The following is a 12423-nucleotide window of genomic DNA, read 5'->3' on the forward strand; positions in this document are numbered from 1 at the left end:
GAAGACTTGTTTTATTTGTACTTATAAAGTAGCATGTAAAGTAAAGCTGCAAGATATCATAAGAACAAGTAGATTACTTTTCCATCTTCATCCCCTTTGCTTCACTCCCAGTGTATTCAGGTGAGGTCAAGGAGAAGCTGAGAGGGAAAAGCCCTTTGCAATGACCCCATGGTCTGCAGCCTGCCTACAGCTGGGACACTTCTACACTTGCCCCAGAATGGCAACTTAATTTTCTTTGGTGACTTGTTAAATATTTTGTCTTTCTTAAAACTTCAAGACACTGGTCTATGGCAAACAAGTTAATCTGAAAAGCAGCACATTGACACAGCACATTCATTCTTACACTGACTTTAGGGACCACAGGACTAAAATGACAGAGCTGTTGCTACTTCCTGCACACCTTCATTGTCTGCAAGAGGCAGTAGATGCAAACAAGACTATGCACAAACTACAGAAGAACACTTGAATAATGCCACTACCACTCGCAGTGGTAGGAGTGTTTTCTGTTTACAGCTACCATATCTTTTCTCCTGTGCTATGAAGTAATGAGCAGGAGCTTTCTGCTGCAATTCTACACATATATCCACACAGATGTGTACACACACTCACACTCATGGGCTTGCTTCAATGCTGCATTGAGTTTCTCCTGAACTCCAAGTAATGAAGTATTTTAATACTTAAGTCAGAATCCCTAACAGCCCCATTTTTATCTGTTAATTTACACTCACAAAACTAATAATTGGATTTAGACAGCATTAAATGCTGATAAAAACTCACTTAAACAGTTTTTTCCAAAGTACCTAAAAACATCAGTGAATCTAAACCGTTGTAACAGAAGAACGTAATAAAATCTGTGAAATTTTAAAAAGCATGGAAATTAAATTCCAGATTCAATTGGCTTATTTTGTTTCTTAGGAGGAATGAAGATCTCCAATGCTATTTTTTAAAATCCCTCACATAACTATCAACAGATCTGTCTCTACTTTTCAAAGGAGATAATTTATAAATGAGGCAATCTTTTCACAGAGAGAATACTTCAATAATTGAAAGTCCAAAGAACATGTAAGAAGAAGTGGAATTAAAATGCAAGCCGTGAAAGTTGCCACCAACACCATCACAAAAAGGCTTTCCTTCAGCTCCCTGCTCTTGAGCACCCAACACACATCCCATGGCTGGAGATGTTCACTGCACTTGGAGCTGGATATTCTGCCTGCACATTGTCAAATATTAAGACCTGCTGCAGCCCTTGAAGTGGAGGTTAAGCACTATGTAGATGCCTCTCTTGAGAATTTAGGAATTTGCTGCCCTTGGGTCTTTCAACCCAAATGCCTGAGTTTAGCCCTTTACAGGCCTGCTCCCTTCACTGCTGAACTCTTAATATTGCTCCAAACCTTCTCAGGCATGGGTCACAAATGACAGTCTTGTCAGTTCTGGCAGTGTTCTACAAAGCTTGGTGTCCTTCTTAAATCCAGCTACAGAAGTCAAGAGATTATATCACTGTTCCAGTTTATCACTATTAAAAAGAAATGTATCAGTTCCAGCTCTTGGCATGCTTGTAAAATGCCTGAAAATATGTAATGAAACCAGTCCCAAAGCTCACCATCCAGAAGGCAATACAGGAACCAAAGAGTTTATTTAAAAAAAAAACAACAAAACCAAACCACAATTTTAAGCCAATCTTGTAACTTTTGGTGCTCGGTTAATGAGTTTGAAAGCCTGAATTGGGCAGTTTGAAGTGCAGACACTGCAAATGCTAAAGCACAGACATGCTGCTTCCTCATGGACTGAAACAAACAAACAATCTTATTTGATTAGCTCTGCTGGAAGTAATATTTTAAGGGGTAAAATGATTCCACAAAGATGACATGTTGGCAATTGAAATGAGATGAATATAGTGCCTGTAAAAGTGCAATAATCCTTAATAACTAACCCAAAAGAAGCATCATCCCCAGGGATAAGACAGTAATTTACTCTCCATATTTAATTTGTTTCTAAGCTGCTTTTGAAACAAGACTGCTAAATAGTAAGTTGGCTTGTGATCCTAGACTTGACTGCTGGACTTATTATCATCATGCCATTGATTCAGCACACATTTCAACCTAAGTCACAGGATACAAAATCAGGAGGGCTAATTCCTTAAGCTGTTTAAGCAAAAGACTGTGAGCATGGGGGTAAATTTAGAGATAGGAACCTGTTTACCACAAGCAACAGGGAAAAGATAATATATGGTGATCACTGAGTGACTGCAGCAAACTCTGGAGAGTCCTGTGTCTGAAGAATTTCAAGACATTGCTATTCCTTGTAAATGCATGGAAGTTTTGGATTTCAATCTACATTAAAGGAGCAAGTGATGACAATGCACCTAATTAGACTGAATAGTTACTTGCAAAAAGAATGGGAAACTCTGGCTTATGAAAATCCAGCCCAACCTTAGGTCATCTCAAGTACCCAACCTGTTAAAAAAATGATTTCAAATCTTTCATTTTCCTTTTCGTTAAAAAAACCCTGACCACCACCATTCATCTACATTTCTGAATAGTTCTCACTGGTTTTATTCATTAGCTACTGGGGCCAGAGTTGGCATAACAACGTGTCAGATTCAGGTTTCAGATGTGTTACTGAAACCCTCAGAGAACAGATAAGGGTGAATCAAACACTTCAGGAACAGGAATGTGCAGATAATACAGGATGGGCATGTTCTGCAAATGTCCTTTGCAGAAAACCCTCCACTGGATGATTTCTCTAATGATGCACGCTGGCTGTGTTTACAATACAGTCTTGTGGAACAAAATGTTAGGAATTACTGATTTTTAAGAAAAGGTAGTACTACAGGGAGCTAATATGCAACAGCTACAGAAATGTTTGTCTTAAATGTGCACTGGGCAGAGTCCTTAAACTGCTCTTATTGCAAATATCCAAGGCCTGCTCTAAAAATCTTAACAGTCTGAACCTTTTAAATGCAAATTCATCCTATTTATCTGGTCACAACCCAATGAGTAGAATCCAATAACTCACCAGATTAAAGAATATACAGGTTTATATAGCAGAAGGTAATTGCAATTAACTAATATCTGGATGGCATTTAATACACATATTGTATTATTTCAATGAGATGAGACAGAATAATATTTACATTGCTATGAGAATTTTCTGTTTATAGAAATGGAATTTACAGTTCAGTAAGGTATGCAGGCGTTATATCAAGAATGAGATGAGACCATTTAAAGTCTTGTGAATTATTGATATAAATTCATTTTGTTTTGTTTCATGCACCAGCGCTTCTTGCAGTGGCACCAGAAGAGCAGTGCAGTTTATAACAGGGAAAAAAAATAAGAGGAAAGAGCAAATGTGAAATGGTGCAATTTATTCACAATTGCTTTGAAAATCTATCTGAATTGTCTCATTATTATTCACGCATTAGAGGAATGGTCCAAAACATGACAGCATAGGTAAACAGATGCAGAGCTTGGAGAAAAGGTAATCTGACGGAAGTATTCATGGCCATTATTAAACAAATGTTATATTGCTTTTGGGTAAATCTGGTGATTTTATTTAATTTGACATTGTTTTCAAGATAGCAAGATAATACTGTTCGTTTCTAACGCTCTGAAATGAACAAAACAGGTGAAAATTGATGCCACATGGAATTATAATGTTTCAACAGTAGCTGGTTAGTTAAACTTCTAGATAGTTAATGAAGAATCTGCATACACTTATTAATGGACTTCTACATACAATATCAATGCTTAGAGTGCAGTAGTCCTGTTAAAATCTGCTTTCAGTGAGTCACTATGCAAGGAGAGATTGTTCTATGAAGAAAAATCTTGGATAAGTATTTGTTTGAGACTAAACAGTAAAACAGAAAATTCACAGATTTAGTATAGGAATGGTAGATAAGACTAAGAAAGCTAATATTTTGAAACTGCCTAAAAACTGCAATAAATTTTGCTGCCTACTGAAATTATTAAGCCAACAATAAACAGGAAGAATGGAATATCAAAACCTCATTGCATAGTGTGTCATCATTCTTTAATGAGGCATTCCTTCAACCTTTTACCTCTTAACACCTTTGGTGATCTTACATTATGTACCTGTAAGATATTCAACATTCTCTTTTAGAGATTAAACCCATAGGGAGTATGAAATCTTAGGAATGTGCTGAGTCAGGTAATGATGCCAGAATTAAGCGTCGAAAAGCTTGGTTCAGGTTCAGAAGATGATTTTGAATGAATAGCTATAACTTCTACTAATTTATTTCAGAAGGGACTTCTCATATATACCCTCAAATATTTAAGACGCTTTGTACTATTTCTCAGGAATCCATATCTTCTCAAAGTGCTTTTTTTGTTTTCACTTGAAGGCAGCATGGACTTAAAACAACACTGCAGGGAATGTACCGTTCCATAAAGCACATAAGGATGGCAGGATCCAGGAGACACAAGGCATAGAAAATTGTCAAAGATGATTAGATGGTACAACACATACTGCTCTTGAGTCATAAGTTTCATTTATGGTGACTTCTACTTCCAATAGATAGGATATTAAAAAAGGCAATAAAAATGAAGTTACATGAATAAACTTCCAAAAATGAGTGGAGTTCCACCAGTGATCGTCTCTGCGCTGGTAGAGGTAGAAGAATGGGGATGTCATGAACAGGGCAGCAGTCACTACAACAAATGAGCCTCAATGCGGAGCCAGTGGAGTCCCTGGCGAACGTAACGAACCAGATTGGTCATACTGCTGTGTTGTGTTAAGGGTCCCATCACTGAGTCCAGCTCTACAAAGAACTCTGCAACACACAAGAAACAGAACAAATTTTTCAGGCAATGGTACAGAAATAGAGGTATTACCATGATTTCCCACTCAGAAGCAGCACGGTGTAATTGGTGAGTTCTAAAGACAGTTGTGCACATGAGCATATGGTGAATAAGAAAGAATTTAAACAACAACAATATATTGAAACAAACCAAATTAGATTATCCATGCTAGAAGTCTACCACAAGATGGTATGAGTGGTTGCCAGTAGTCTTCCTTTAACTCTGATCATCTGCCCTGTCAGGTTTTCAACATTACATTTGCTGACTGTATGATTTAAATAGCTGGCAATGAAATCTTGCATTACCTTTCCATGCTGTACTCTTTCCCAGACATGAAGGGCTAGACTGGGTCTTTCCAGACTAGAAGACCTTTCTTGCTCTTTTCTCCACCCTCTAATTTCTGTTACTAACATTGCAGCACTTTTGGCCCAGAGGATGAGTGTGGGATGGGAGCCAGGGAGGAAGAGCAGACAGAAAACACAGCAGGAAAAAAACTCCTTGGAGACGGGAACCTCTAAGGGGGAAGAATCCCGGCCCTGGGATTCCTGGTCGGGAAGGGTTAACAGGAGGTCACTAAACAGAGAGCCCCAGTTAGGAAGCAACACACCAGTTTACTTTATGTCATGTGTTAGATGCTCTCTGGGTGAAAGACTAATCCTGTTAGGGCCGACAGACCTTTCCTAATTGCTGTCAATGGAGAACTGAATTGTGTCCTGTATTCTCCCACAGTTCTTTATGCTCGCGGGGGCACAGGCATTCCCACATATACAACACTTACACTATATTTAGGCAAGTGGGAACTTGCTCTCAGTTAAAGCCCCTCAGAGCTCAGATAACAACCAACAATCAGAGGAAGGAATGGCTGAGCCCTCACATTCTCACCCTGTCTGCAATCCAGTGCACTGAGCCAGCCAGCACTGCATTGGCTGCACTTCAAGAAAGCAGATGCTGGGTACAAAATCATTATCAGTACTTTCTTCAGCGAGTAAGTGCTGCTTTGAGGTCTTCTATCCAAGTATTGACAGCCTGACCCTGGTCAGCTTGGGAGCTACAGCAGTATCAGAGCACAAAGTGATTTGGCTGGAGGCAAGCATAATGAGAGCTCAGGGCTAGCACCAGTGCTGTTGAGATGCTGCAGCCAGCAGCTACTTTTAATCTTCCTTTCTCTGTCTTTCATTCATCTCCTCCAGTGTAAAATCAATATATTTTGATGAAATAGTGCACTATCTTGCTTGAATTCTAGAGATCTCATTCTAGGCTCAAATAAAGAATAATTACTTTAAATACTGAGAACTCACCTTAAAGCCTAATTTCAGGTTAATATTTCTGGAAAAAGCTACAAGCACTGATGCCACTTAAAAAATTTATGCATGAGAGAACAGGTCTTGCTCCCTACAGAGCTGGTAGTTTTCTACTGTAGAGAAGAAGTCCTGCTTTCTTCAGAAGCATAAAAAAATGATCCAATCTTTTAAAGTCAGCTGAGAGTTTGATGTTATAGATGGTGAACAACACCACTTTAGGTGATCCAACACAGACCATCCCATGGGCTTTGGGAAATCTTCAGTTTAGTTTGGCTTGCTACAGACACAGATTTATGCCAAACTACATCTATTCTCCCCACACTCTCAACTCTATGGAGCAGGGGAAATTCCACCAGAGGTACATGGCAGTTATGTTCCTGCTTTCGTTTCCAAACCAGATCAGCTTGGCGGGTCACAGTTCTGCTGCTCTCCCTCTTGCTATGCATTTTTATTTTAATGGGACATCTTTTGTCAGGCTGACAAAGAAAGGCTTCTGTCTGCTGCTCTGAGCCAGCTGAACATGAGTCAAGTTCAAACTGGGAGCATGCAGGCAGACTCAGAGGAGCACAAAACCTGAGCTGGCAGCCGTGGACAAGGGGCGGCTACACAGCTCCTACAGTGTGGTGGAAATTATTTGTGGCTGCATGGGCATGACCTAAGAAACATTCATGACAACAGTAAGACCCAGAGGTAATTACTATTAGGCCACAGTTTTATACCCATCTCAGGACAGATCATCAAGGACATATTCTTATGCAAGACACACCCTGTGATTCAGAAAACAAGAGAAACAATTAGAGCTGACCACAAAAACCCACAAAAGTGACTGAATCTGGTTGGGTTTGTTTTTTTAGGTTTTTTTTTTTTTTAAGGAACTAAATTTTTATCTTATCATGGTTTCTTTGCAGGTGTGGGGTTTTTTGGTTTTGACATCATTCTTATTTCAATAGGAGGGGGGAAAATCTAATTTTTTATAATGAACTGACTGCTCAAGCTTCTGAGAGAGAGGCCAAATGATCACCTGGGACTCACAGCACAGTCTGGGGTTTGCACTGTCCTGTTTGCTGTCACGGGGCAGTTTTGAACCCCCAGTGCACAGGCCAGTGCAGCAGAGCTTGGGCAGTGCACCAGAGCTGAGACAGCTGGCAAAGGTGGCCTGGAGATCACTACGGAGAAAGCGGGAGGGAGTCCTGTTCCAGCCAACCAGATAAGGGTGCTTTGAATTATTTGAGAGGTGCAGATGACATCTAGTGAACCAATTACAGCCAGTTTTCATGAAACACTGCACCATTTCTCACATCAAAGTGTCTTGAATACATCCTTTTTTAAAGAGAATCTCTCATGTGGTATGATGGAGACCTGCAGAGTACTACAACAGTTCTCACATACTTTTTGCTACACCATGAATTTTTCAAATTGCAATTTGTGTTTAAGCATGCAACTTTAAATCAGGCACTTAATTAGAAATGAGGTATCTTTCCAGAAAATACATAAAGGCAGACATGCTATAGCATGTAGGAAACTCTGATCTCTCTCCAATGGTTTACAATACTTAAATGAAATTTGAAGTAACATGAACTTTGCATTCCCTGTAATATGTCTGCAGGTTGTGAAACAAGATATGAAAGAGCAGGTCACAACCTTAAATGTCTTGCTCATGTGAGAAACCCTTATTCATGCATCCACTCCCAGTAAAGTCAAAGGGACTGCTCATCTGAATAAAGAGTATTCCTATATGCCTATATGGCTTTGCAGAATTGGGTTTATTTGATCATAAATCAAAATGAGAACAAAGAAGAGAGTAGGGAGGAAAATGCAGAAAGAGAATCAGCAGGTTTTTTCTCATCCAGCTCTAGGACTGATAACAGCAGTGGCTGGGTACATTTTCTGTCTGCTGGCTGAATGCCTGAGCTATTTTGATTTAATACCAAGTAGAACATTTAACAACTCCACAACACACAGGGCTAATTACAAGATTATCACCATCTCTTCCTCCTATCAGGGCATCCTTCTGTATTCCCACTATAACATTCTGCATTACATTTGACAGGGAATCGCTTTCACATTTCGTGAAAATGGATGCAGCTATGGAAAAAATCCAAAATGACTGCACTGCTACTAAATTAATCAATGTGAACAAAGACAAGAAGCAGTGGGGAGGACTGGACAGAACTTCTATTATTGTTCCTCATCCAGGGATGAATCATTATGACCCACCATTCAGACATAAAACTCTATAAATCTCAAGCTCAGTTTCTCTAAATCAGTGGAAATTTGCCACTGACATTAATGGGAGTAAGATCAAACTGCATACAGCAAGCACATTTGTCAGGACAAGTCGGCCATCTGAAATCTCACTATAATTTAAGAGAATGAGCCAATTGACGATGAGACTATTTCCTAGTTAGGTTCTGTACCTCTAGTGTCAAAGGAAGCTTTCTCAGTGATTTGTGTAAGCCCAAAGCTAGAATCTGAATAACTATATTGTCATGGGGAAGTTCACAGCTGGCCAACAGCAGACCAAATTTGTCCCTTAGTTATATCTCAGTCATTCCACTATACTTCATATAATCCAGTCACAAACTGCTTGCCAAAACTCCTTTGAAATGACTGTGGTTAAGACTTACATTTTGTTGTTAGGAATAAACAAACAGATCTGCAATCCAATCATAGGAGAGTCAAGGTCATGGCTTTCAGTGGACATCTCCTAATCGGACTCCCCACATAAACATAACATCAAGTGTTTGCTTATTATCCTAGCTAGCATTTTGAGAGTCTTAAACCCGTTGACAGAGCAATCTGAAAATAACCTCAGTGCTCTACGAGAGGCTGAAACTGTGAACGAATTTGCAGACTTAAAAGCTCTCATCACTTGGGGCTTGTGTTCACTAAATTATTTGCCAGCTGCTCTGATAGCCCCATGTTCAGCGTGTGTTACACATCCCCCTCTGTGCCTGACAAGAGAAGATACGCATTGGCTACAGCGACCAGCAAGCAGATTTGGTCTGTTTGTTCAAGCTGTCACAGTTGTGCTCTTAGATGCGCTGGTTCTGGGTCCAAATCCAGAGAGCACAGTGAAAGCTAAAGCTGGGGAGCCAAAGGGGACACAGAGAAAGCAGAGAGGGCGGCACCTTTGTTCTCCTTGGTCAGCTTGTCAGCCATGTCCCAGTGCTCGTAGCTGCGCAGGACGTTGTTGGTGATGTTGACGTGGCTGGCAGCCATGTGGTGGATGCGCTGGGGAATGGTGATGGTCCCCGCTGAGGAAGAGCCGGCGGTGCCCGAGCTGCTTCCAGCAGAGCTGACGGGGGACGGGCTCAGGGACATGGGCGAGGGGGTTTCTGTGCTCCTGCAAGAGGCAGAGAGAGAGTGAGTCCCCCTCACACCCCCCACTTCACTGCCATCCTAAATGCACTTGAAAAGTTAACTCTGCACCCCAGTAAAGGGGGAGCATGCAGTGGTACCTCCTGACTTTATGAGAAAGGACAGCTTATAAACTGGGAATAACTCAAAATAAAAAGGGATTTAATTCTCCCTTTAAAGGAATCTGTTATTTAAAAAAAAAAATCTATCATAAAAATAGAGCAATCTTTCAGAGAAAGAAGCTTCTCATAGCTGTAATGATTTTTCTACCTGCTGCAATGGCAGTTAGAAAACACTCAATGTACAATATTGGCTTATTATCAAAGTATTTTCTCGAAACCACAATGACAGTTTGCTCCAAAAACAGTCACCACAATAAGTAAAGAGCAAGTCTTTAAAACACCCTGCAGAGCAGTATTAGGACCTGAGGGTACTGTAGGATTATGAATATCTCCATAGGATTCTTTAAGGCTATGGAGATTTGTTCTAATTGCCTACAGTTCATCCACACAGTTCTGCACAGTGCAGTGTTTTAAGTTACCTACTTAGTGAGGCACTAATGTTCTAATATAGATTTTCCTTTAATTCTAACACCATCAATTAGGAATCACCTGCTGGCTGCAGGCAGTGCAGCGGTCAGCACAGCACGCTCTTGTTTAGAGCTGTGTAGTGCAGAATGCTCACAGAACAGCTATTCTCTTTGAAAATACATAGGATCCTGGATTTGCTTGGGTTGGAAAATACCTTTAAGATCACTGAGTCGAACAGTTAATCCAGAACTATCAAGTCCACCAGTATCCCATGTCCCCACATGCCATGTTGACATAAAGACACTTTCAATACCTCCAGGGAAGGCAACTCAACCAACTCCCTGGGCAGGCTATTCCAGTGTTTGATGACCCTTTTGGTGAAGAAATTATTCCTAATCTCCAATCTAAACCTCCCTTGGTACAACTTGAGGCTATTGTCTCATCACTTGTTACTTGGGAGAAGTAAAAAGAGCCACCCTCCTGCCCAACTTGGTGTCATCGACAAACTGACTGAGGGTGCCCTCGATCCCCTTCAAGATCAAGGGGGCTTCAGATCATCAATAAAGATATGAAACAGTACCAAGCCCTGGGGAACATCACTGGTGACCAGCCCCAGCTGGATGTAATTTCATTCACCCATTTGGAAGCACTTGCCTAAACAAAAGCATGCTATTTGCTGTGGAATACACTTGAGATGCAGGGCCAAGACACTCCTGGCACTCTCTGCATGAAGCAAAGAGACCGAAACTCTCCAGACAGGGATGTTGCAACCCCTCCCTGGACATGCAGCTGTAAATGCCTTATGCTGTGCAACAGCATCAAGCTCAGTCACTGAGCCTGATCCAAAGCCCAGGACAGAAGGGCTTGGCCTCTTGGCTTTAAAGGCCACTGTCAATGGCCTTGCCTGGGCACAGACCTGCTGACACCTCAAGGTGCTGCAGGACAGACTGACACGACAGCACAGCCTTGGGCTGAAAGGCATCGATGGCAACAGCTTTTGCTGCAGATTTTCCAGCAGTGCCCTGCTATTACCTGTGCTCAACAACAGGCTCCTGTGATACATTCTTTTTCCAGAGCTGGAGATCACATTGATTTGGCAGCTTGTAGCTTTTTACCCAGCTTATGGGTTAGAGTTTAAGCATGTCCTAATGCACAAATGCTTTATTTTTAAGTCTCAAAACATCCTGGTTACCTGACTTGCCACAGTGTCTTTATTGCACAGAAGAGCTGAACTATACTAGATTAGGTCTGGGAGCAGTTAAAAATGATAAGTATCTGAGGAGACCAAGAGTATTTTGTTAGAGCCACTTACAACCAGCTGACGCATTTCTGCCAAATAAAGCACATTGTTCATTGGATTTACCCTATTGTGCACAGCCATTATTACTGTGGTGAGTCTACTAAATCTCTGTATTTTGTGCTTTCTGTCGCTAGAGGTGGGAAACATTTCTGTAATGAAACCAGAGAAAATTTGTTTCATTGCCAGGATGGAACCTGGGCCAACTTTGTAGAGGTTCACAACCCTTTCAAACGAGTAGGAAGAAATTCCAGTAAGCCAAGCTGTGATTTTTGATGGATCTGAGATCCTGACTAGACTACACTCCATGCCAATTTGTTAAAAAAATATTTGGGATTGCCCCACTGTCCCCCCATCCTGCACCAGGCTGCTGCTCCATCTCCAGTGATGCCATATGTCGGATAGTGTTTGGTCTTTTTTTCTGTGGTGTGTGAATTCTCTTCCCATCTGAAAATTTTCAGGGGATTAAGAGAAAACTATAGAGCAAGTAGCCCTGGGGAAGGCAGAGCACAAGCTGCCAATGGCAGCACCAGGCCTGTGACAAACCTTGGAGGAACTAGGAGCCACCTGAGGTAGAGAGCAGCTCTGAGCCAGCTGGAGAGATGTTTTCTTCTGAGACTCCACACAGAGGGGACACAAGACCTGAGTGTGCACTGTGGTCTCTGTGTGTTGGGTCACAGGTGTTGTAACACAGCCTTGTCACTCAGTTACTCTCACGTGTCAAGTGCTTCCTGCTCTGAATAGAAGACAGAGATATGCACTTTCAGAGCTTTCCTTCCTTATCTCCAAAGTTAGTGGGAAGAGACTGATCAGCTGGGTGTTATGTTAGAAGCGATGGTGACCTGAAGGCTGGGTTTCTGCTGCCTACTTTGTGGCCACACAAGAATTTTCTCCTCCAGTCAAAACTCACTTATTCTCAGTCCTGGACACCTAATATCTGCTTTAAATAGTGAGGGAGATGTCATCACCTGCAGAGCACACACTTCATAGGGGTCTGTTATAGGACAGGAATAAAAGGATAACTTCTGCTCCATGAAAGGTTTATGTACAAGCCTCCTCTTAAGGAACAAAAGAGATGTTATGCTCCAGTGGTCTATTTGATCACTAAAACTTTATGT

The 12423-nt window shown here is 41.2% G+C and overlaps 1 protein-coding gene across 6 annotated transcripts in view; it reads right to left on the minus strand.

The window, feature by feature from the left end:
- Positions 1-3347: 3347 nt before the first annotated feature.
- Positions 3348-12423, minus strand: part of AFF2 (ALF transcription elongation factor 2) — a 350681-nt gene continuing 341605 nt past the window's right edge. For all 6 annotated transcript variants that reach the window (XM_068204990.1, XM_068204985.1, XM_068204986.1 and 3 more), the window contains 2 exons: positions 9250-9464; positions 3348-4789 (listed from right to left, as the gene is read on the minus strand). In XM_068204990.1, coding sequence (XP_068061091.1) covers positions 4668-4789; positions 9250-9464 — 337 coding nt within the window. In that variant the 3' untranslated portion in view covers positions 3348-4667. The remainder of the gene's footprint in view (positions 4790-9249; positions 9465-12423) is intronic.

This window comes from Anomalospiza imberbis, chromosome 14 (assembly GCF_031753505.1).
Source record: "Anomalospiza imberbis isolate Cuckoo-Finch-1a 21T00152 chromosome 14, ASM3175350v1, whole genome shotgun sequence".
Classification (NCBI taxonomy): Eukaryota; Metazoa; Chordata; class Aves; order Passeriformes; family Viduidae; genus Anomalospiza; species Anomalospiza imberbis.